The sequence below is a fragment of the Syngnathoides biaculeatus genome, chromosome 9 (assembly GCF_019802595.1).
Source record: "Syngnathoides biaculeatus isolate LvHL_M chromosome 9, ASM1980259v1, whole genome shotgun sequence".
Lineage (NCBI taxonomy): Eukaryota > Metazoa > Chordata > Actinopteri > Syngnathiformes > Syngnathidae > Syngnathoides > Syngnathoides biaculeatus.
The window spans coordinates 16,669,808-16,689,813 of record NC_084648.1 but is presented as its reverse complement, the minus strand read 5'-3'; the positions used below and the strand labels follow the sequence as shown (position 1 = coordinate 16,689,813).

Here is a 20,006-nt window from a genome sequence, read left to right as displayed (position 1 = left end):
GAAATACCCCTCGCTGAAATACTTGAAGCCCTGCTGTCTGCTTTTCAACGATATTTCACTGTTAGCTAAGAATGCGAGTGAGAAATCAGCTGGTAAATCGGACAGTTTCGCTCTAGTCTTTTCTTGCTGCGCCGCCATTTTTGCTAATTGTTTGTCTGAGGTTCGCACACGTTGGGTGACATAACTTCAGGAGGCGTGGTTAAGTGCCCTGTAAGGAGGGGTCAATTGCTAAATAAATGAAGGACAACCAGCCATGCCGGCTATTTTAGTAGAGATGGAGGAAAGGAGACTTGTGTGTGCTGACCTGGAGCTGAAGGGGAAGGGTGAGGAGAAAGGTGTTGTTGGTTTTGTTGTTGTGGCTCTTGCTGCTGTTGTAAGAGCTCATTCAGCACCTGTTTCAGTCTAGAACAAAATGACATGTAAAAAGATGCTCCATCAAGATTAAAACCAAACCTCAATAGAATTATTTTTACCTTTGTACATTAGTTTGCTGCCAAGATAGCTGCATGTAACACTGGTTGAGCTGGTGCATGACCAGGTGGACCTGCGGTGATGTCATGTTGTTGGGCATCACGTTGTATGAGCCCGTCATCAAGCTTTGCAGCATGTATGACAGCATCTTGGGAAAAAAAGGAGACAGATCAAATTTATTTGTAATTTATTTTGCTGTTGTGTTGTTCGTGTATCATTCAATCAGCAACCTGCTGGTCCTGCAGCAGTGTCTGACACATGTTGGTGCTGAAGTCCAGCTGTCTCTGGAGCTGACTGATCTGCTCCTGCCACTGGGTGGAGCCCTCAGCCACAGAGAGCTCAGAGGCCCAGCATAGGTTTTCCTGACGTCTTGCGGGTGCAGGCTGGCTTGCAGACTGGTTTGAAGTTCTAGGCGGTGGTGGCTGTTGCTGCTTGGTCTTAACACGAGGAGATGCTTGCTCGGAGGAAAAGCCTGGTGGAGGCTCTGGGTTACTGCTGATACAGACATAGGAGCACATGATGTATAAACTAAAGCGCCTTTAAGCTTAAACTTAAACTATGCGACCTGCAATTATTAGGACTGGATGAGACTTTAAGACAGAAGTCAAAGTGCATCTGTGCCATAAATCAAATACTGACCATTCTTGGTTTTTCCTATTGGTGCAAATGGAGTGAATCCTGCCGGCAGGCACGATGTGGCCATCATCAGCAGAGCTGTTCTCTGTGCTGTCCTCTTCCTCCCCGCTGTGCTCAGAGTGGTAGTCGCCATCCTCGTCTTCATCCAGGTTGCAAGGAGTGGAGCCCCAGGTGGCCATAGCCCTATCAAAATCACTAATATTAACCGCACCCATCCATTTTCTGTACCTCTTCTCTTTTTTAAGGTCATGACCCTATTCCAGCTGGCTCTGGGCAAGAAGGGGCTGCAATCTTATCTGGCCCACAGCCAATCGCCAGGCACAATTTTAATGCCTTCATAGGCAAATAATGCTGAACGAGCATCTTTAAATACTGTGGCAAAAGGCTGGGCTGATCTTAAAATTAAATCTACACAAACAACCCATTTTAACAATTGCTTTCCCCTTTCCTTGTATTAAAAAAAATCACTATTACAAAATCCAAAACATTTTTTTTTGTAAGATTTTGTTAACCACTGGGTTTTGCCTTTCACCTACTCCCAGACAAGTTTAGAAAGTATTTGTTCAATACTTTTTTGTCCTGGCCATTGAGTTCTATCAACCTCCAGAAAAATAAGACAAATCTCCCTTTCTTTACATAAAAGAAAATAAGTGGTTCTTCTCAGGGGGTGCGGGGACTCCATACAGTGAAAATACAAAAAAACCCCACCCTCAAATCATTATTTAAAAATGTTCGACAATTTATCATCATCAAATGAGCCTGAAAACTGCAGTCAGCCACCCCTACTGTGACTTAATACCTTTCATCCCGACTACTAGCGAGCAGGGAGGGACCCGCTTGCTCATCAGTCCCGCAGGGAGACTCAGCGAGGCCGCTGCGCCTCTGATGTTCCACCATTAGGGATTCTAGGTGCTTGCGCCGCTGCCGTAGCTCCTCCCGTGCGATCTGGTGGCGACGCATCTCCGACCAGAGCTGCTGGCGACAAGAAAAGTAACTGACTAAAAATTTGGCATCTTTTCTCCTTCCGTCCCTCTGCGTTTGTATATGTGTTGCCACCTCGTTGTCAGGTACTGAAGTAGCGGCAGCTTCGGGGGCGGTGGGCTTGAGCACAGCCGGGCTGCTTTTGGCCACAGCTGATGAGGAAGGCTGTGTGGCGGCCGGCGTTGAAGTCGCGCCCGGAACCTTCCATACTAAACCCTGCTCGCTCACTTGACTGGACAGGGAGGACTGGAGCAGAAAAAAAAAACATGCAGTGAACTGTGAAAGTTTGACGAAATATGGTTCACGTATATTTCTGTAAGGCAGAAATGTCAAACTCAATTTCATCAGTTAAGCCTACCCTCAGAAGGCCAGTTATAAATGGGACTATAAATGGAAACACTCATAATCATCCATGGATACATGATTACATGATAGCCCGTGTATTTTAATATTATCAACCTTTACAGTGTGCCTTTACCCATTCGTGGTTCACCGTTCGCAGCCCTGCATATTCGAGGATTTGGGGCTCCAAGTTTTTTTTTAACCCCATTTTCACAATCGTAAAATGATTTAAATTCTCCTAAATAGACAAGATACCACATTACATGTCTATTTACAATGTGGTGCAAATATATGCACACTGAGTTCCAACAATTGCAAATGTTGCTGTGTGCCATGCCCAACAAACTAAACTTAAACACACTGGTTACACTGTTAGCATGCATGCCAGCAAGTGTTTTAGCATGTATGTAAAATATATTATAACATGACGGCACCCACGAGGTAGTAAGGAACAATTGCATTTCATATATGTAAGCAGAAGAAGCTTACGGTGACACACACACACACACACACTGACTGTGCAGGCAGGTCTTTACTGAGGATGTTGTACACACTCGGTGTCACATCAAAACTTAAAAGTATCGCACCACAGCCAAGAGAGTAGCATAACTAGCAAACTAAAAAAATACAAGAATGACTCACAAAAGAACCGACACAAAACATGCATTTTAAACGCTATTTACTTCCTCACAGCATGCTTTGGGGCACTCTTAGTCCCTAGTAGCTGCAAAGCATGCTTGGAGGAGATAAATTGTGTTTAAAGATGAATATAAGCCTTTGTTAATGTGCTTTGGGGACGGTGATGGTCTAGATAAAAGCTCAATGTAAGTGATCTGCATTTACTATTTTAAAATTTTGTTCAAGTTACCTGCAGGTCAGGGCACGTCAACTGGAGGTCCTGGATCTTGCCTTGGATCTTACCAAGCATCTGACGCTCCTCGTGGAGCTGCTTGAGCGCCTGCTTCTGCTGTCGAAGCTTCTCTTTGTAGATCTTCTCCCTGTCACATCATGAAAGTCAAGTCAGAAAAAACACGCTGTGTTGGGACTTTCATTAAATAAGCATACAGTCCCCTATTGCAACAGCGACGTCAAGTCCATTGCTGTGTTATTTGTTGTTATCAACTAATCACAGGAAGCTGAGCTACAAAGAAACATCCAAAGACAACCTGTACTTGTATCACAAGCCACTGTTCGAAGAAAACTTCAAAAATGATCTCAAAAGCAAATTTCTTCAGTATACAATAAAAACTGACCTTGCCATTCAAATCATTTTGGAAGGTACTGTACCTGGCCTTGCTGTAGAGAGCTGCATCCGATCCCCGGGGATCCTGTTTGGGTCCAGCAGATGGTGTTCCCCCCAAACTAACTCTAGTGTTATTCTGCCGTTGTTGCAAAGCTTCCTCCTCGTTGGCTGTCGTGGTGTCCGTATCATCGCTCTGGACACAAACGACAAACAAACTATTTATTTACAAATGAAGCATAAAAACTACGTTAATATTAAATTTTTCTGGTATGTCTTTGGTGATGTGTCCACTGCACACACCAACAAGGCAAAATGTCTTCTTCGCTCACGTGGAGCATAACAAGTTGATATTACCGGTAAGTGTTTTATAATTTCTTTGCATAGTTTAACATTAACATGTTGAAGACCCTACATTAAGAAACTAGGAAACAGATTTTTTTTACTGTGGTAAAAACGTGAATCTCTTTTATAATACTATATTAACCCTTAGGTAAGCAACACTGTTGACTACTGTATGTCTTGTAGAATGACTCCAGCGTTAATTCTTGAGTCAGCCCATTTACAACAAAATCAATTACCATAATTTCCGGACTATAAGCCACGACTTTTGTCACACGCTTTCAACCCTGCGGCTTATGCAATGATGCGGCTAATTTATGGATTTTTTCCAAACAGCCGCCCGGGCGTTCGAGCAGAAAAGGCAAGAGTGAGACAGGTGGATTATATGTGTCGAGGAAGACGGAGGTTTAACGTAACTTCGTGCATGAATAAAATTAGCATGAACAGACCTTCATCATGGAAAATGCAAGAAGAAATGCATATGACGCAGCTTTCAAGTTAAAAGCAATCGAGCTGGCCGATAAAGGAAACAGAGCTGCTGCACGTAAACTTGCCATAAATGAATCAATGGTGAGATGCTGGAAACGGGAGCAGGAAGAACTGAAGCAATGTAAAAAGACAAAAAAAAGCTTTCAGAGGTAATAAAAGCAGGTGGCCTGAACCATGTTCCTGCTGTGTTACCACCGCGTATCAGTGACCTTTACGGGTATGTTTTTTTTTACCCGGCCCTGTTAGTGCAGTGTTACTACCGTGTTGCTATTGTGTTACTGCTGCATCACAGGCACTGTTTGGAAAGAAAACCTAAGGTATATTATTAAAAATTTGAAAACTCTCTCTGTGTACCGTCTTTCTTTGTAAATATCATCTTTCAATGTGGGCACATGCGGCTTATGTATGTACAAAATGTTTTTTCCTTTAAAAATGTACTGGGTGAGGCTTATAATCAGGTGCGGCTTATAGTCCAGAAACTACGGTACTACATTTTTTTTAAAAAAAACTAAAACGATCAATTGATTTTCATTTCATCAACCTCAAGAGTACCTGATGTCAGCCTTTTATTTTTACAAAAGCGATTTTAGAGGGTCATAGGTGAGATCTCCCAAAACTGACAGTCTATCAAAATGCTAAGTGAGTCCAGGAATCCTTTTTTTAAGTGGCAAAAATACTGTGTTAATAGTGATTAGTTAATGTTTGGTTGTTTTTGCTGTTTTAAGTAAAAAGTGAAAATTGTCAATATTCCCACCTGAACCATAGCAACAAGCTCCTGCAACTGCCGTAACTTCTGCTTGGACTTCTGCTGGTGGACCTCTTGGGAAAAGCCTGGGTCGTTGGTCAGGCTGCTGCTTGACCTTGAGCCAGACACCTCGTCGTCTGGACCGCCGGGCCGGGTACCGCCACTGGCACAGCCATCGTTATTGTGACTGTCCCTGTCCTTCATCCAATTGTAGGCTGCGTCCCTGTTGTACTGGCACTCTATAATAGAGGAGAAGTCAAAACCTGTGAACTGCGGTCACTAGTTTAGAAATTGACTGTTGTGTATTTGAGAGTACCATTAGCTGAGGGGATATTAAAGCTGCGGAGGTTGGCCGCTGACCGGTTGTTGATCTCAGTGTTGAGTCTACTGTCATGATTGTTAGTGTTGGCAGTGGTGCAACTTGAGATGCTGCGGCGGTTGGCAAGGGAGTTCAAGTCACCCCAGTTTCCACTGCACTGTGGGTTCCTAAGCGCATAGGTTAGGTTTGAAATTACACCCCCGAGTCCAGTGAGTAAAAAAAAAAAAAATGTCCCGCGAGACTCTGTGTACAGCATTAGATTATCTCCCATTAGCCACACACCTGATGTTAGTCGGTGGCTGACAATTCTCTTGCTCAGAGTCAAACATGGCCTCAAGCATGGAGCTGTCTTCAGTTTCCTCTTCCTCTACTTCCTCGTCCTCATCCTCCTTCATGTTTTCATTCACGGCATCCACCATCATGTCTGACGTCTGCTGAAAGTACTGCACCAATTCCCGGAGCTCGTTGAGGCGCTTGTGGACCTCCTTCAGCTTCCTGTTGGTGTGCAAATAAAAACCATTTCATTTATGAGAAGGTCGAATGTAAATGAAATACATAAGGGTCTGGTAACCTTTACAAAGAATATGATTGGTGTTACCCAATCAGCTTTTTTGTTTGAAATGTTAGATTTGACATGTATGATTCTGTTCATAATGTATATTTTTTATCGGCCAAGACTACAAAAAAAGATTTTTGTGGTTAAATAAAATGGCAGGTGAAATAAAATTCTCTATTCATAGAAATTGTAGTATGCGCATTTGATGCCATATATTTTTGTAATTTTCTTTCTGAATTTTCTTCTTCGGATTCTTTGTCTGTTTCACAAACAAAATGGCCAGTAACAAAAAAATTCATACAATTGATTAAGACCTTCTTTCTCCCCAAAACATATGATGATTCTAAGATAATTTACATTTTAAGTTACGTTTAATTCAATAAAAACTTTATTATAGTGCATCACTATCACATTTTGATTAAGAACTGTTCCATTTAAAATGTTATTTCAGGTTAAAATTAATTATTTTACTTTTGTCTTATTTTAACTCGCTTCTTTTTACTTTCTTTTTCAGAAGAAGTTAGGCCTCCCAATGTGGAAATGTGAACACAGCATGGATAATTTGAGGGGGAGTTTTATGTGTGAGACAGGGACTGTGAGTGAGGTTACCTGAGTTTGTCTGTGGAGTTGGCAGACTCTGCGTGTGGTGCAAGCGAGGGATAAAAAGAAGCAGCTGGCAGAGCCCCATTTGAGCACATAGCAGACGGACAGTCTGAAGAGCCGCCTGTGCTCAAGCTGCGCTGCGTTGACAAAGCACCGCCTAAAGAACAACACATGAATTTAAAAGCAACCCAGGTAAGCTTAAGCCTGACGTTTTGACTAAAAATCCTCACAATAGTTGTTGTTGAGAGTCTGGTCTCTGAGAGAATGCAGCTCTTGTAGGATCTTGTCCATGGTTTCCTTCTTGTCTTGGAGCTCCTGGAGCTTTGTGAGCTTGGCGCTGGCAGCTGTCGCCCCGCCATCTAGGCCACCGTGAGGCCCAGATGCTGAGTGGAGCACGGGCCGATGCTGAGGAGGGCCCGACACCCGAGGGGCCCGGGACCAGCTCACTTCTCTGGAGAGGGAGAGGCTCTCTGCCTGACGACGGTTGTCAGGGACAGACTTTGTCTACGACAGGACAATTTCAACCATGAAGAATGTCGCTAAAACACCAAAACACTCCCTGTTTTTAAATACTGGTAATCTATTTCTGAAATAAAATACAATACTTACAATAAATGAATATAATAGAGCAGTTTTAAAAATTTTTGGGGCATGCCCCCTTTATAATTCTACATTCCAATTCGACTTTGCTGAAAGACAAACAATCAGTCTGCTTGAATATTAAATCTTTTTAATAAATACTACTTTGTTGTAATAAATTATTAAAATCTTGTGTTGACAGGTTAAAATTTCAAATATTAGGTCAATTTTAAGTTTAAAAACTTCTCTAAACAATCAAACCATTGTAAAAATCATTCTTGATTGACTGGATAATTGATTAGCTGTTAATTAATTGTTCCACTGCTGCGCTGGTGTAATATAAGGTGCGTTGCAATTATCGCTGGAGATGTGTGTGGTGTGCAGTCATGGTCCTCCCATATAAACCGCACACTATAAGAGCACTAAGAAGACATGGCAAAGCTTTCCTCGTCGTGTGCGGAATGCATGTACCCTGCTTAACATGCTTATGCTCAGGCATACCTTAGAATCCCGCAGTTGGTTGTGGAAACGCTGGATCAGATCATTGAGCTCATCATTGAGCTCTGATGTGATGCTCAGGCCGGACACACTGCCTGTAGTTTCAGTGACAACTAGAATACACAAGAAAAATCAAACTGCAATAACAAACATTTTGGGGTGCGTCAATTATGTGGGGTTTTTTTTTGTGCTATTTTCAGGGGATACAGGAGTATTTACTGTACAACTTTGCACATACTGTTACAATAACTGTCCTGTGTATGCATTTTACTTGTCCAAATCTCACCTGCCGCGTCCTCAATGACGGCAAGCGCTTGCTCGGCGCTCTGCTGCATGGCCAGCAGAGCCTCCTGGCGGCCTTGCAGGGCCCTGAGCTGATCCTGCTGCTCTAGCATCTTCTTCAGGAGCTCGTGCTGCTTCCGAAAGTTCTCCAATTCTTCCTTTTGATCTCGCATGGATGAGTCAGGCCAGCCCCCCTGCAGAAATCCATGTCGTGTATGTTTTACAACAATTACAATACAATTGATACCGATGTGCGGCTAAGCATACCGGTGCGCTCGATGCGTCTGAAGACCTCACGTCGACGTTCAGTGAGGTGCTCTCAATCAAGGAGCTGGAACCCACAGCAGAATCTTGGGTCCTAACATCGTCGTCGTCGTTATCCCGTGCCTTTCACGTCAGCGGAGGTGAAAAATTAATAATGCAAGACTTGCCTACTTTCACCACAGGTGACAATGCCTACAGGGATCCAGCTAATCAGTCTAATTATAGACAGCGGTGGAAACAACTGTCCAATCACGCTGCAATAGATGTAGAGATTTGTACCTCAAACTGCCATATTGGCGACACCATTATACAGTTCCACTCTCTCTTTATGGTAACATTCCCCTTGGTTTAATAGAACGAGATGACACAGTAATAGGACACATTTTTGTGCACAACTGCCTATGATTTGGTACTTCTGTGACTGGTTTCGGCATTTGTGTGCCCTGATCTATGTGCAGTGTTTGACAAGAACCGCAGAGTAAAGGCAGTCATTTACCCCCTACATGACAATTTTACCTATTCTGCATATTACATTTTAACGTCTATTACCACTTATAAAATGTTTTATTCTGATTAATGTATTTTTTACATAACACTTAAAAATGTTCAAATACGACTAACTACACAGTGTTGCATTGTATGCACGTGTCTTGGTAAGCCTAGCGTCCCCCCACATTCCAGAAAACATGCTTGTGATAGGGTCTTTAAAGACTACTTTGTCTGTAGAGCATTTGTTTGTTCGGTCTGTGTTTGCATGACGCTACCATAGATGCACAAACATACAGACATACAAACATAGATACATTATTTGTTGTAAATATATCTATATATCTATATACGCACACACGCGCTCACACACACACCAATGACCATATTTTCCACACAATAAGGCACGCCGCATTATAAGGCGCACCTTCAATGAATGGCATATTTTTCCCCCCATATATAAGGCGCACTGCATTATAAGGCGCATAGAATAGACGCTACAGTAGAAGCTTGAGTTATGTTAAGCATCCATTAGATGGAGCTGCACTAAAGGCTGAATATCGATAAATATGTAAATTGCACCAGAATATAAAGCGCACCGCCGGCTTCTGAGAAAATTAAAGGCTTTTAGGTGCGCCTTATAGTGCGGAAAATACGGTAAGTGAAATTTGATAAATTTCCCATGGCACACCAGATGCCCACATGGGACACTAAAGTGCCACGGAACAGTGGCTGGGAATCACTGCTCTAGATAAATTATGAAAGGATAGAAAATCCTGTCAGTGTCCAAGAGCAGATTAGCGGGTACCAATGGTAATCTCAATTTTGTCTATATTTTTACCTCTTAGATCGCGACTAGATCTCATGTATATATGTTGAGAAAGAGTCTTACAATAACAGTGACAGTAAGATTTAGAAAAGGAAGCAAAGCATCATCAAGACAGCAGGTAAAGACTCACCAGGATTTTCTGCAGGAACTGTAGGTAGGATTTCTCCTGCTCCTTGAGGTGCTCGATGAGGTGAGAAAGGCGCTCCACATTGGCCGGCACATCGTTCTTCTCCACCAGGTCGTCACGCATCGAGCTGGCCTTGCCGATGTACTCACGGATCTGACATAGCTTGCTCACCAGCTACAAAATAAAACAGTGTGGTGTTAAAAAGCGTAAACGGACAGAACACGGAGGAATTGAAACAAGCGACGGCTAGAGTGAGTAGAAGTAACGAGGATAGGCACAAACCGCAGCAGGCACGCAGAGTGGCATATTTATAAACTGGCCTAAATACAGCCGCACGGTTCTGTCTCACTTTCATCCTACTTTTTTCACTCAATTAAGAACAAACTGATTCTTAACAATAATTTCAAATATATATTGTCCGAAATGTACTATTCAAACCACAAATGCCAAAAGGTGTTGCACATAACTTAAGAGACATTCATACCACTAGAAAAATGTTGCCTGTGAACATTCTCATTCATCCAGGTCATCTATTAATTCATTTTCAGGTCAACTGAACTATCCTGGTTGTCTTATAAGACCAAATATATTTTAAAAAAACAAGACTGACAATTGTGACCTATTAAATTGAATATTCAAACAATAATAATTGTGTTTTGCCAGTGCAGGCTTTGTGAAAAGTTAAACGTATAACCAATAAGAACATAGAAACATATAGTAGTGATATAATTCAAGACAATTCCATTTGTTTGTTTTTTTAAGTGTTCATCACTCCAACCATCAATTGAATTCCCATTGTGCTCCTGCCTGTCTTGGCCACCTGGAAGCAGTGAATTCCATTGAAACAGAGTAGGGATCAGGATTGGCGCATATGTAATATTTTACAATGAGGTCTGGCGAATTCAAAAAGTGATTGCTAATCCAACCAACAATCTTGCAATTATTCCACAAGTCAAAGTGAAAGTTTGTGCCAAATTTGACTTGAATTCTATTAGAACAAGTCTTACCAGGCCTGTGTCGACACTAGCTGCTCCTCCCTCGAAGTCCGCACGTGCTGTCGCCGCCAGTCTGTCGGCGTTGGCACCGGTCACCCGTGTTGTTGTTTCCTTAGCATTAGCCCCGGGGCTGAAGGGCTCCCTCGCTGCCAGGATTTGCTTCTTGGTTTCCTTGGCGACAGCCGGCGTGGAAGGGGCAGAGGTGGCGGGTGGTGGCAGCAGTAGTTCCTTGCTCTTGTTGGTGTTCACATGCAGCGGGACAAAGTTGTAGGGTTTCTTGTTCTCTGATGTTAGCTGCCGCTGGTTGTTGGCAGCCGTGATGCGGCCTTGGGAGTCGCTACCGATGCTCTGCGATGGACAAAAGAAGAGGAAACATATATTATGTATATAGTTGAAGATAATTGCTGATAACATGTAGACTGTCCTGATTTTATGGTTGTAGTCCAAAGTTCAATTCAATTTCCAAGATGATCCTCCTAATCTGTTTTTACATCTTGCAAGCAGTCACCATTTCCCCTTTTTACAAGGTATAGACTATTATTTACAGAAGTGGTTTTTGATGACAGTTAACATTTGAGTGGGCATGATTTCAGCACCTTCAACAGGCATCACCAGTGTTTGGGAGGAGCCAATGGCGTGGACAATGCAGCTAACTCCATACTTTGTCCTATTTGACGTGCTTATATTTAATTGTATTTTCAGTGATATAGGTTATTTTCAAGAAAAAACTACAGCAGCTCCTTAATTAAACTTGTCATTATAGTTGGCCCAAGAAATCTACTTTTAGTTCTACAGCACTAAATAAACAAGAAACTGATAAAACAGGTGTTCTAACAACTTTTTCCATTATGATAAATTTTATGCAATTTAAATTTGGCAGAGTTGTTAACAACCCTCTTCTTTGCACTCTCAAATTTGACTTTTTTTTTTTTTTGCTTTCTATGGTCGTTATTCTTTAAGACTGTTAAACCCCAGTTTTAGGCCCGTTCATCTCTCATGGCACCTGCTAGCAATACAATTGAGAATGTAGCCAAGGGCCACAGATCGGCTAACCGACAAACTGAACCCGCTCAATCTCATTGTAACATCTTCAAAGGCAAAGCATAATTATTTTAAGTAGAACATGTCATACGCAAGGTAATTTAATGTGTTTTACGTGAGTAAAACCATTTAAAAAAAAAAAACGCAAAAATACATGTAAAAATAAAGTACAGATGACAGGTTCAGACAGCTAATGATGAATTATCTCTAGATTATTTTTAATTATATCACATGCACTCTTAAAAGCGTCTTATTTTCACCTCGTCCAAATCTGAGAAGTTAATCCTCTGGTGGATCTTGTCCATCTCCGCCTGGTCTGGGACTGAGCGCTGGCTGGTGTATTTGATGTGTAGTGGTCGGCGTCGACCGCTCCAGGGGTTGGAATGGGGTGAAATGTCGTTGGTCAGGCGGCTTTCCGCCACCATAGCAGCCGACACCTTCTTTTTGTTCTTCTCTGATGAGCGGTTTGCCTTCTTCTGCTGCGCGCTGCCCCAAGCCTGAACACCAGTGACAAGTCAGTGTTATTGGTGAGGGTGGTTGAACTAAACCGGAGATAGCAACAGACGCAGCTGTCCCACTTCAGCGAGTTCTTGTATAAAAGGTGCTGTCAAAAAGGGCACAAAGTTGCTGTAATGTTCCAGCTTTGCTGGGTTCTGTCTAAACAGCAAAAGGTAAATAATGCTGTCTGATGCGCCAATTTTGGAAGGATTCTGTGTTAGAGAGGCTAAAGATATTAACATATAAGGATGTTGAATGACTTCTGATTTTTTCAAATGGTTGTTTTAAATAAAAGTGTATTTCTCTTTTTGTCTTGTTTAATTTGATAGTAAATTTCAAGTGGAAATTGTATTAAACTCAAAGAGTGACTCGTATCTCAAGACACCGTGGATTTGTTGCACAAAAAGGGTGTAGACTGCTGTACTAAGTTAAAAAATATATAGATTACATCACTGATTAATCAACTTCGATTCAGTTTTCACCCCATTATAGTAGACCACAAAAAAAACTTTCAACTCATTCAACCACAGCAGAGACTTCAGGTCGGTGCGCAAAACAGATTTAACTCTTCCGTTTGCTTTTTTTTTTTTTAAATCATATTTTGGCAACAAAGGCTGTTCCAGGAAGACGATGTAGGCTTTCAAAGCAGTTAAGATGGCTCCTATCCTGGAAAACTGTGCACAAAGTCCACCAGGCTGTTTTTGTTCCAGTTTTGCCCCTGTGAGACCAAGGACATCACAACTCAGACTATTTTATGCTTTATGAGATTACCCTGTTGGGTTACTCTTAGGTCTGAGGTGAGTTAAGAGTGGAATTCTCGCAATTATTATGGTCCGATGAGGACGAGCAATCTTATAAATATCTGTTCCATCTTTACAACTAAAAATCTTCAAGTGTGAGGGGAAAGCAGACTACTCCATGAGTCATTTTGAATTTTGATGTGGAACGAAGATCAAAGAAGCACCCAGACTGGGAAACAATAAAACTATCTAAAACAAAATAAAACATCACTCCACCCGATGCCGTTTTTGTATTAAAAGTGGGTTCACTAGAAGTCAAGATACTGCCATATAACACTTGTCAATCGTAGGCACATAACAGGAAGTGTCTGACCTTGTGTTTTTGTGCGCTCACATGAGATTAGTGCCTCAGAGAACTTTTTGGCGCATCGGTGGTGGAACAATCTGTGTTTGTGGTGTGGTTTTATATGTTGATCTTATCAGAACACATCATCCAATACGACTAAAAACTTTTAAATGCCTGACTTTTATGTGTGGGTTCTGTCACAGAAAATTATTAATATGTACATCGGGACTTAGTCAAGTCAAACTTCAATCTTGAAGTGAAGCACCGCTGTACAGGCCTTAACACAAGAAATATTGTGAAATATTGTACTTAGATATTGAAACCTATGTTTTCCTGGCTACCAGTCCTATGTGTAAGGAACTTTTGTGTACAATCCATCATACTAGTCTGTTTGTAACACGTGTCCCACTTAGGTCCCCTAAGGTTTAGGGTCGTTTACCCTGTTGTTGAGTCTGTCCTCGAGGCTGGCGTTGGTGGCGCTCCAGTTGTGCAGCTCGTCCGCGCTGTCATCAAAAGGAGCCCCTCCGGTTGCCATGTTACCACCCGCTTAGCTGTAAAGCCGCAACGACAAAAAGGTCAACATTGACATTGTCGACCGTTTTTTTTTTTTTTTAAACCAACCACGAACTACCTATTGTGTATGTTTGCTACTATTCGGCGGAGTTGTACGACGGGCCCTAATACATGCCATGGCCCTTTCAGTAAATTGAATTGTGTAGAGTTAGCATACAAGCACACTTTACAACAGAGTCGTCACTTCTTGCGTCACAAACGAACTCGAAAGACAAGAACGCGGCTTAAACGTCGATCGTCGTCAAGATGCTATACGAACGTTTAAATAATGAATGTTGGAAATTCGGTCAAGTTTTCTTTTGGGAAGGGGTTGGGGGGGACCTTGAAGTGGGTCCTCACCATGGCAACCTGGAAACGCCCCCCCCCCATGCTAATGCTACCTGTTAGCGTACTCCCGATAGGTAACGGTGTTTGATGCTAACAACCCCGTAGTCGAGCTAACTCTGAGCACGTGTCGAAACAAGATGATACAGCAAACGAGTTAACCCCGCTTTCTCTTACTCGAACTCAATGCAAACCTGTAGCCAACTCGTCTAACAACATTTTAGTTACGTGAACTGAAATTACCGTAGCTTAACACGTCGTGGCGGAATTTGTTTTATTTAAATCGTCTCCCTCGCTGAATCCATGTGAAAAATCCAGAGCTCCCAATCGCGCTTGCTCTTCTTTTGCGTTTAATTGGTGTGAATATACGAAATATTTGTGATTTATCATCAAGCTTTGTTGAACCGCATTCGACCAGCAGGTGTCCGGAAATCAATACGACGTCATAAAACCGCGACGAGGACCGCAAATCCGGGCCGTAAAGGTACTATGCAGGCAAATGTTGTACAAATTAGAATAATACAAAGACGTAAATAACCAAAATATTATTTTGGGCTGGATTTGCAGCTTTCAGGAATCGAACTCGCCTTGCTGTCAAGTTAACTAACCTCTGGTGAATTCCTCGCTGAAATAATCACCGTGACCAGATCTGCAGGCAGCAGGCACTCAAAGTCGCGACTTTTTTGGGGAAATCTTTATTAAGAAATACACTATGACAATCGCTTGGGGTCCTAAAATCATTGCAAAAGACGTAATATCTTATTTTTAAATAATACATTACAAAGAGCACATAGGTTTCATTCAATTGCCTTGCTATTTTCCTTGTTTGACTACATTTTAAAAAATGCATAGACCAAGAGTGGGTTTAGATTAGTATTTTGACATTTCTGTATATTAGGTGTGTATTAAGTGCCTGTACTGTATATGAAAATAGAATAAGACTTTACCTGTTAGCTTTTTATAGTAAATAAAATTAACTCTGGAGCCAGGTTGGCATTGCAATTGGAAATCAGTTGTCAGTTGCCTCTGCTGGACAAATAAAGGGTCACTTTTAAAACGTAGACTAAGGTATGAAATAACGCAATGTGAAAAGCTTGAAATACAAATGCTGGTATTAACTAACCTTTGAAAGCTTATAGGACATGAACTCGAAAGCTTGAAATAGAAATGCTAGTATTTAACTTTATTTAGGCATTATCTGAGTCGCTTATCCTCACAAGGGTTGTCTATCCCAGCTATATTTGGGCAGGATGGTGCACCCCGAACTGGTTGCTAACCATCTATCCATCCATTTTCTTGGCCGCTTATCCTTACAAAGGTCGCGGGGTGTGCTGGAGCCTGCTGTCAACGGGCAGGAGGCGGGGGACACCCTGAAATGGTTGCCAGCCACAATCACACCTAGGGGCAATTTAGAGTGTCCAATTAACGTTGCATGTTTTTTGGGATGTGGGAGGAAACTGGAGTGCCCGGAGAAACCCCACGGAGGAATGCGGCGAAAATGCCGGGATTTGAACCCCGGTTCTCAGAACTGTCACTGTCACTCTACAGCTGCTCCATTATTTTATTTTATTTTTTTTTTTTTTTTTTGGGTCCAGTCATTGAGTACAATGTCAAGGTTTTTCAGATGCAACAATACTTGTCACCTATAGGTGGCAGTAAATAATTTGATACAACCGGAAAGAAGGTCTACAGTACAACTGTGTCGTTCGCATTTCGTTGCTGAAATGGCTGAAGCTTCGACGCAAACTTGAGATTGGACATAAATGACGGATTAGCACCCTTATTTTGACGCATCTTCACATACTGTCAACCAAAGCTGGTGATTCCACATTTGTCCACTTGTGTGAGTAAAATCATTTATTGGGGTCGCATCATGTATGCTAGCGCGTTAGCAACTCGGAGCTAGCGTCATTTTCTAAGCGTTCGCTTGGAGCGAAAAGGTAGTAACTGAATACTTGTTTTTGACTTGTCACCGCAGAGGAAATAACGATGGGGTCGTCCAAAAAACACAAGGAAAAGAGTCGCGACAGGGAAGCCGAGGAGCGCCGTCGCGAGCACAAGAAACACCGCCGCAAGGAGCGCGATAGAGACGCGTCGAACCGCGATGGTACTCGAGAGAAGGACCGAAGGAAGCGGTCCGCGTCCAGGGACAGGAGTGGACGCGAGAGCCGCAGCAAAGGCGACAGGAGCGGCGGGGAGCCACGCGTCAAGAAGGAGAAAACTGAAAAGGGATACGAGGAGGGAAGCACTGAGGTGCAAGCTCAGTCCGCCAGTGGAGACGCATCTCTCAGCATTGAGGAGACCAACAAGCTTCGAGCAAAGCTGGGCCTGAAACCACTGGAGATGAACGACAATAAGAAGGAGCTCGGCACCAAGGAGGAGCCGCTGGTGGCGGAGACCATCAACCCGGCCCTCATCCAGAAGCAGAAGGACATCAAGGAGAAGCTGGCGGCCATGAAAGAGAAGCGCCTTCTGAACCAGAAGCTGGGAAAAGTCAAGACCCTGGCCGAGGACGACTGGCTGGAGGACACCGCCGCTTGGGTTGAGAAGAACCGGAAGGCAGCGAAGGAAAAAGAGATGGCGGAGAAGAGAGCCAAGCTCCTGGAGGAGATGGACCAGGAGTTTGGCGTGAGCAGCCTGGTGGAGGAGGAGTTCGGGCAAGGACGTCCAAACAGCGCGTACACGGCGCGGGATCTGAAGGGTCTTAAAGTGCAGCACAAAGTGGACTCCTTCAACGAGGGCCAGACGGTGATCCTCACGCTGCAGGACAAAGGTGTGCTCGAGGAGGAGGAAGATGTGCTGGAGAACGTGGGGCTGGTAGACAAGGAGAAGGCGGACAAGAACGTGGAGCTGAAGAAGAAGCAGCCCGACTACAAGCCGTACGAAGAGGAGGAAAGCGTGGACGACATGGTGACGTTCAAGTCGCGCTCTGTGCTGTCCAAGTATGACGAGGAAATCGACGGCGAAAAGAAGAAGAGCTTCCGCTTGAAGACGGGCGGCGTGGCCGACGGCGAGCGGGAGCGCGAGCTGCAGGCCATGAGGGAGACGTTGCGCAGCCAGTCGCACTCCTTGGTGATGCCCTCGCTCACGATTGCTTCCGAGTACTACTCGCCTCAGGAGATGGTGGCCTTCAAAAAGACCAAGAGGCGCGTGAAGAAAATCCGTAAGAAGGAGAAGACGACAGTGGCAGACTTCTTGCTCTTGGACGACTCCCGCAAGACGGACTTCGGCTCCAGGACACGCGGCCGTGGCCGAAAAGGGGAGTACGAGGACGACGAGGGCACGGACGGGGGCAGGTGGCCGCACGAGCCCGTGACGACGGCCGTGACGCAAATGTCCGACGACGTCCGGACGGCCGAAATGGATATCAGTGAGGACGAGGACTTCATGGCGCCGGAGCCCGCCGTCCTGGAGGAAGACGAGGCTGAGCAGGAGCTGCAAAAACAACTGGAAAAGCAGAGGAAGCTGAGGCAGAAGCAGCTCCTTGGCGACGCCGGCGAGAAGATCGCCGAGCGGGTGAAGCGACTCACAAGGGACGTTGCTGAGGATCCCTCAGAAAAACGCAACAACATTGTCTTCAACGCCACCTCAGAGTTTTGCCGGACACTGGGTGACATCCCCACCTACGGCCTGTCGGGGAACCGAGAGGACCAGGAGGACATGATGGACTTCGAACAAGACGACGAGAAGGAAGGAGCCGGCGACTCCAACTCTGATGCAGAGGACAACATCGGATGGAGCAGCGTCAACCTGGACGAGGAGCAGAAGCACCCCGACTTCGCCACGGCCTCCGCCACCATTCTGGACGAGGAGCCCATCGTCAACTCGGGCCTGGCTGCCGCACTGCACCTGTGCAAGAACAAAGGACTGCTTGAGACGGAGGTGCAAAAAGTGGCGCGCGTCAAAGCCACCAAGGGGGCACTGCCCAACGACAACTACTGCATCGAGGACAAGATGGGCTTCGACGACAAATACAGTCGGCGCGAGGAATACCGAGGCTTCACGCAGGACTTCAAGGACAAGGACGGCTACAAGCCCGACGTCAAGATAGAGTACGTGGACGAGTCTGGACGCAAGCTGACTCCGAAGGAGGCCTTCAGGTAGGGCTGTTACCATCAAATATTTTTCACTTTTGATAAATCAAATGATTGGATAAATTATTTTGCATTAGATTGTTGGGAAATATTTTTTTGTAATTATTTTGTATTATTGTGTAATATTAAACAAAACCAGATAAGCAGCAATTAAGCACTCACTAACCTTTTTTAAACTAAGATCTACAGTCATTTCCGGCATATAGAGCGCACCGGATTATGAGACTCACCCAGGACAGTTGTAAAGGAAATACCATTTGGTACATACATAAGCCACATCTGTGTAAAAGCCGTAAGTACCCACATTGAAATGAGATATTTACAAAGAAAGATGGTACACAGAGTTTTCAAAGTTTTAATACCTTAGCGTAGCTTAACATAGCAACACACGGTAGCACGAACGAGGCTGTTTAGAAAAAAAAAAAACATGCCTAAATCACAGATGCGGCAGTAACACAGCAGAAACATGTTAGCGTGGCGGCGACAGGGCCGTTTAAAAAAAAAAAAAAGAAAAACATACTGGTAAAAATCACCGCGACGCGGCGGGAACACGCACACCACTAACAGGGCTGGTTAAAAAAAAAATATATATATACCTGTAAAAATCACTGAAACACTGCAGCAACACGCTAGCACAGCGCTAACACTAGCGCAGCACTAACAGGGCCGGTTAAAAAAAAAAACACATACCTAAATTACTGAGACGTGGCAGTTGCACAGCAGAAACACGCTAGCATGGCGCTAACTTGGGCGGTTAAAAAAAACATACTGGTATAAATCACTGGGACACGGCAGTAACACAGCAGCAACACGCTAGGACAGCGCTTTAAAAAAAAAAAAAAACTTACCTAAATTACTGAGATGCGGCAGAAACACGCTAGTGCGGCGCTAACGGGGGGCGGTTAAAAAAAACATACCGGTAAAAATCACTGAGACACGGCAGTAACACAACAGAAACATGCTAGTGCGGTGCTAACGGGGGCGGTTAAAAAAAAACATACCTGTAAAAATCACTGAGACACGGCAGCAACACGCTAGCGCAGCGCGAACTGGGTCGGTTAAAAAAGATATATACCAGTAAAAGTCACTTCTTTTAAGTTCAACAATGACTCAAAACAGTTATTAATTTGACTTGATTTAGTTGAGGTTTTTTTTTTTTTTTTAATTTTGGCACCTCCCCTTGCAGGCAACTTTCGCACAGATTCCACGGCAAGGGCTCGGGCAAGATGAAGACGGAGCGCAGGATGAAGAAGCTGGAAGAGGAAGCCCTGCTGAAGAAGATGAGCAGCAGCGACACGCCGCTGGGGACCGTGGCGCTGCTCCAGGAGAAGCAGAAGTCTCAGAAAACGCCCTACATCGTGCTCAGCGGGAGCGGCAAGAGCATGAACGCCAACACCATCACCAAATAAACACAATTCTGGACTGTCGTTGGTATTTTTTCCAAAAAGGAAAAAAAAAAACCTTATGCATATTTTACAGGAATTGAAATATATCTTTAGCTGTTAGTGGTGTAGTAGTAAAGAATTCGTCAATAAAATGCAGATTTTTTTTTTTCTCATCAGTTTTACGCTTTTGTAGTTGAAGTGAATGTTTGGATATTACAGCA

General features: G+C 43.8%; 2 protein-coding genes across 4 annotated transcripts in view; one reads left to right on the top strand and one right to left on the bottom strand.

The window, feature by feature from the left end:
• The window catches only part of pcm1 (pericentriolar material 1), a 27,475-nt gene extending 12,784 nt beyond the window's left edge, over window positions 1-14,691 (bottom strand). Inside the window, exons 1-21 of one of the 2 annotated variants that reach the window (XM_061828962.1) lie at window positions 14,550-14,691; window positions 13,849-13,960; window positions 12,086-12,322; window positions 10,797-11,132; window positions 9,793-9,963; window positions 8,351-8,470; window positions 8,088-8,277; window positions 7,805-7,914; window positions 6,955-7,228; window positions 6,731-6,881; window positions 5,848-6,060; window positions 5,563-5,732; window positions 5,256-5,485; window positions 3,718-3,866; window positions 3,299-3,428; window positions 2,164-2,334; window positions 1,907-2,082; window positions 1,111-1,290; window positions 702-963; window positions 474-619; window positions 305-402 (exon numbers count right to left, since the gene is read on the bottom strand). In XM_061828962.1, the coding sequence (XP_061684946.1) occupies window positions 305-402; window positions 474-619; window positions 702-963; window positions 1,111-1,290; window positions 1,907-2,082; window positions 2,164-2,334; window positions 3,299-3,428; window positions 3,718-3,866; window positions 5,256-5,485; window positions 5,563-5,732; window positions 5,848-6,060; window positions 6,731-6,881; window positions 6,955-7,228; window positions 7,805-7,914; window positions 8,088-8,277; window positions 8,351-8,470; window positions 9,793-9,963; window positions 10,797-11,132; window positions 12,086-12,322; window positions 13,849-13,944 (3,610 nt within the window). In that variant the 5' untranslated portion in view covers window positions 13,945-13,960; window positions 14,550-14,691. Of the gene's footprint in view, window positions 1-304; window positions 403-473; window positions 620-701; window positions 967-1,110; window positions 1,291-1,906; window positions 2,083-2,163; window positions 2,335-3,298; window positions 3,429-3,717; window positions 3,867-5,255; window positions 5,486-5,562; window positions 5,733-5,847; window positions 6,061-6,730; window positions 6,882-6,954; window positions 7,229-7,804; window positions 7,915-8,087; window positions 8,278-8,350; window positions 8,471-9,792; window positions 9,964-10,796; window positions 11,133-12,085; window positions 12,323-13,848; window positions 13,961-14,549 lie in introns of both variants that reach the window. The other variant, XM_061828961.1, reaches the window with a different exon arrangement.
• sart1 (spliceosome associated factor 1, recruiter of U4/U6.U5 tri-snRNP) lies at window positions 14,657-19,961 on the top strand. 2 transcript variants are annotated; one of them, XM_061828964.1, is made up of 3 exons: window positions 14,657-14,790; window positions 16,285-18,406; window positions 19,587-19,961. In XM_061828964.1, exons 2-3 carry the CDS (start codon window positions 16,296-16,298, stop codon window positions 19,807-19,809), a joined length of 2,334 nt encoding a protein of 777 aa, XP_061684948.1. In that variant the 5' UTR covers window positions 14,657-14,790; window positions 16,285-16,295; the 3' UTR covers window positions 19,810-19,961. The 2 variants fall into 2 exon arrangements, with proteins under 2 accessions (XP_061684948.1, XP_061684947.1); XM_061828963.1 differs by lacking the exon at window positions 14,657-14,790 and adding an exon at window positions 15,956-16,149.
• Window positions 19,962-20,006: the final 45 nt, after the last annotated feature.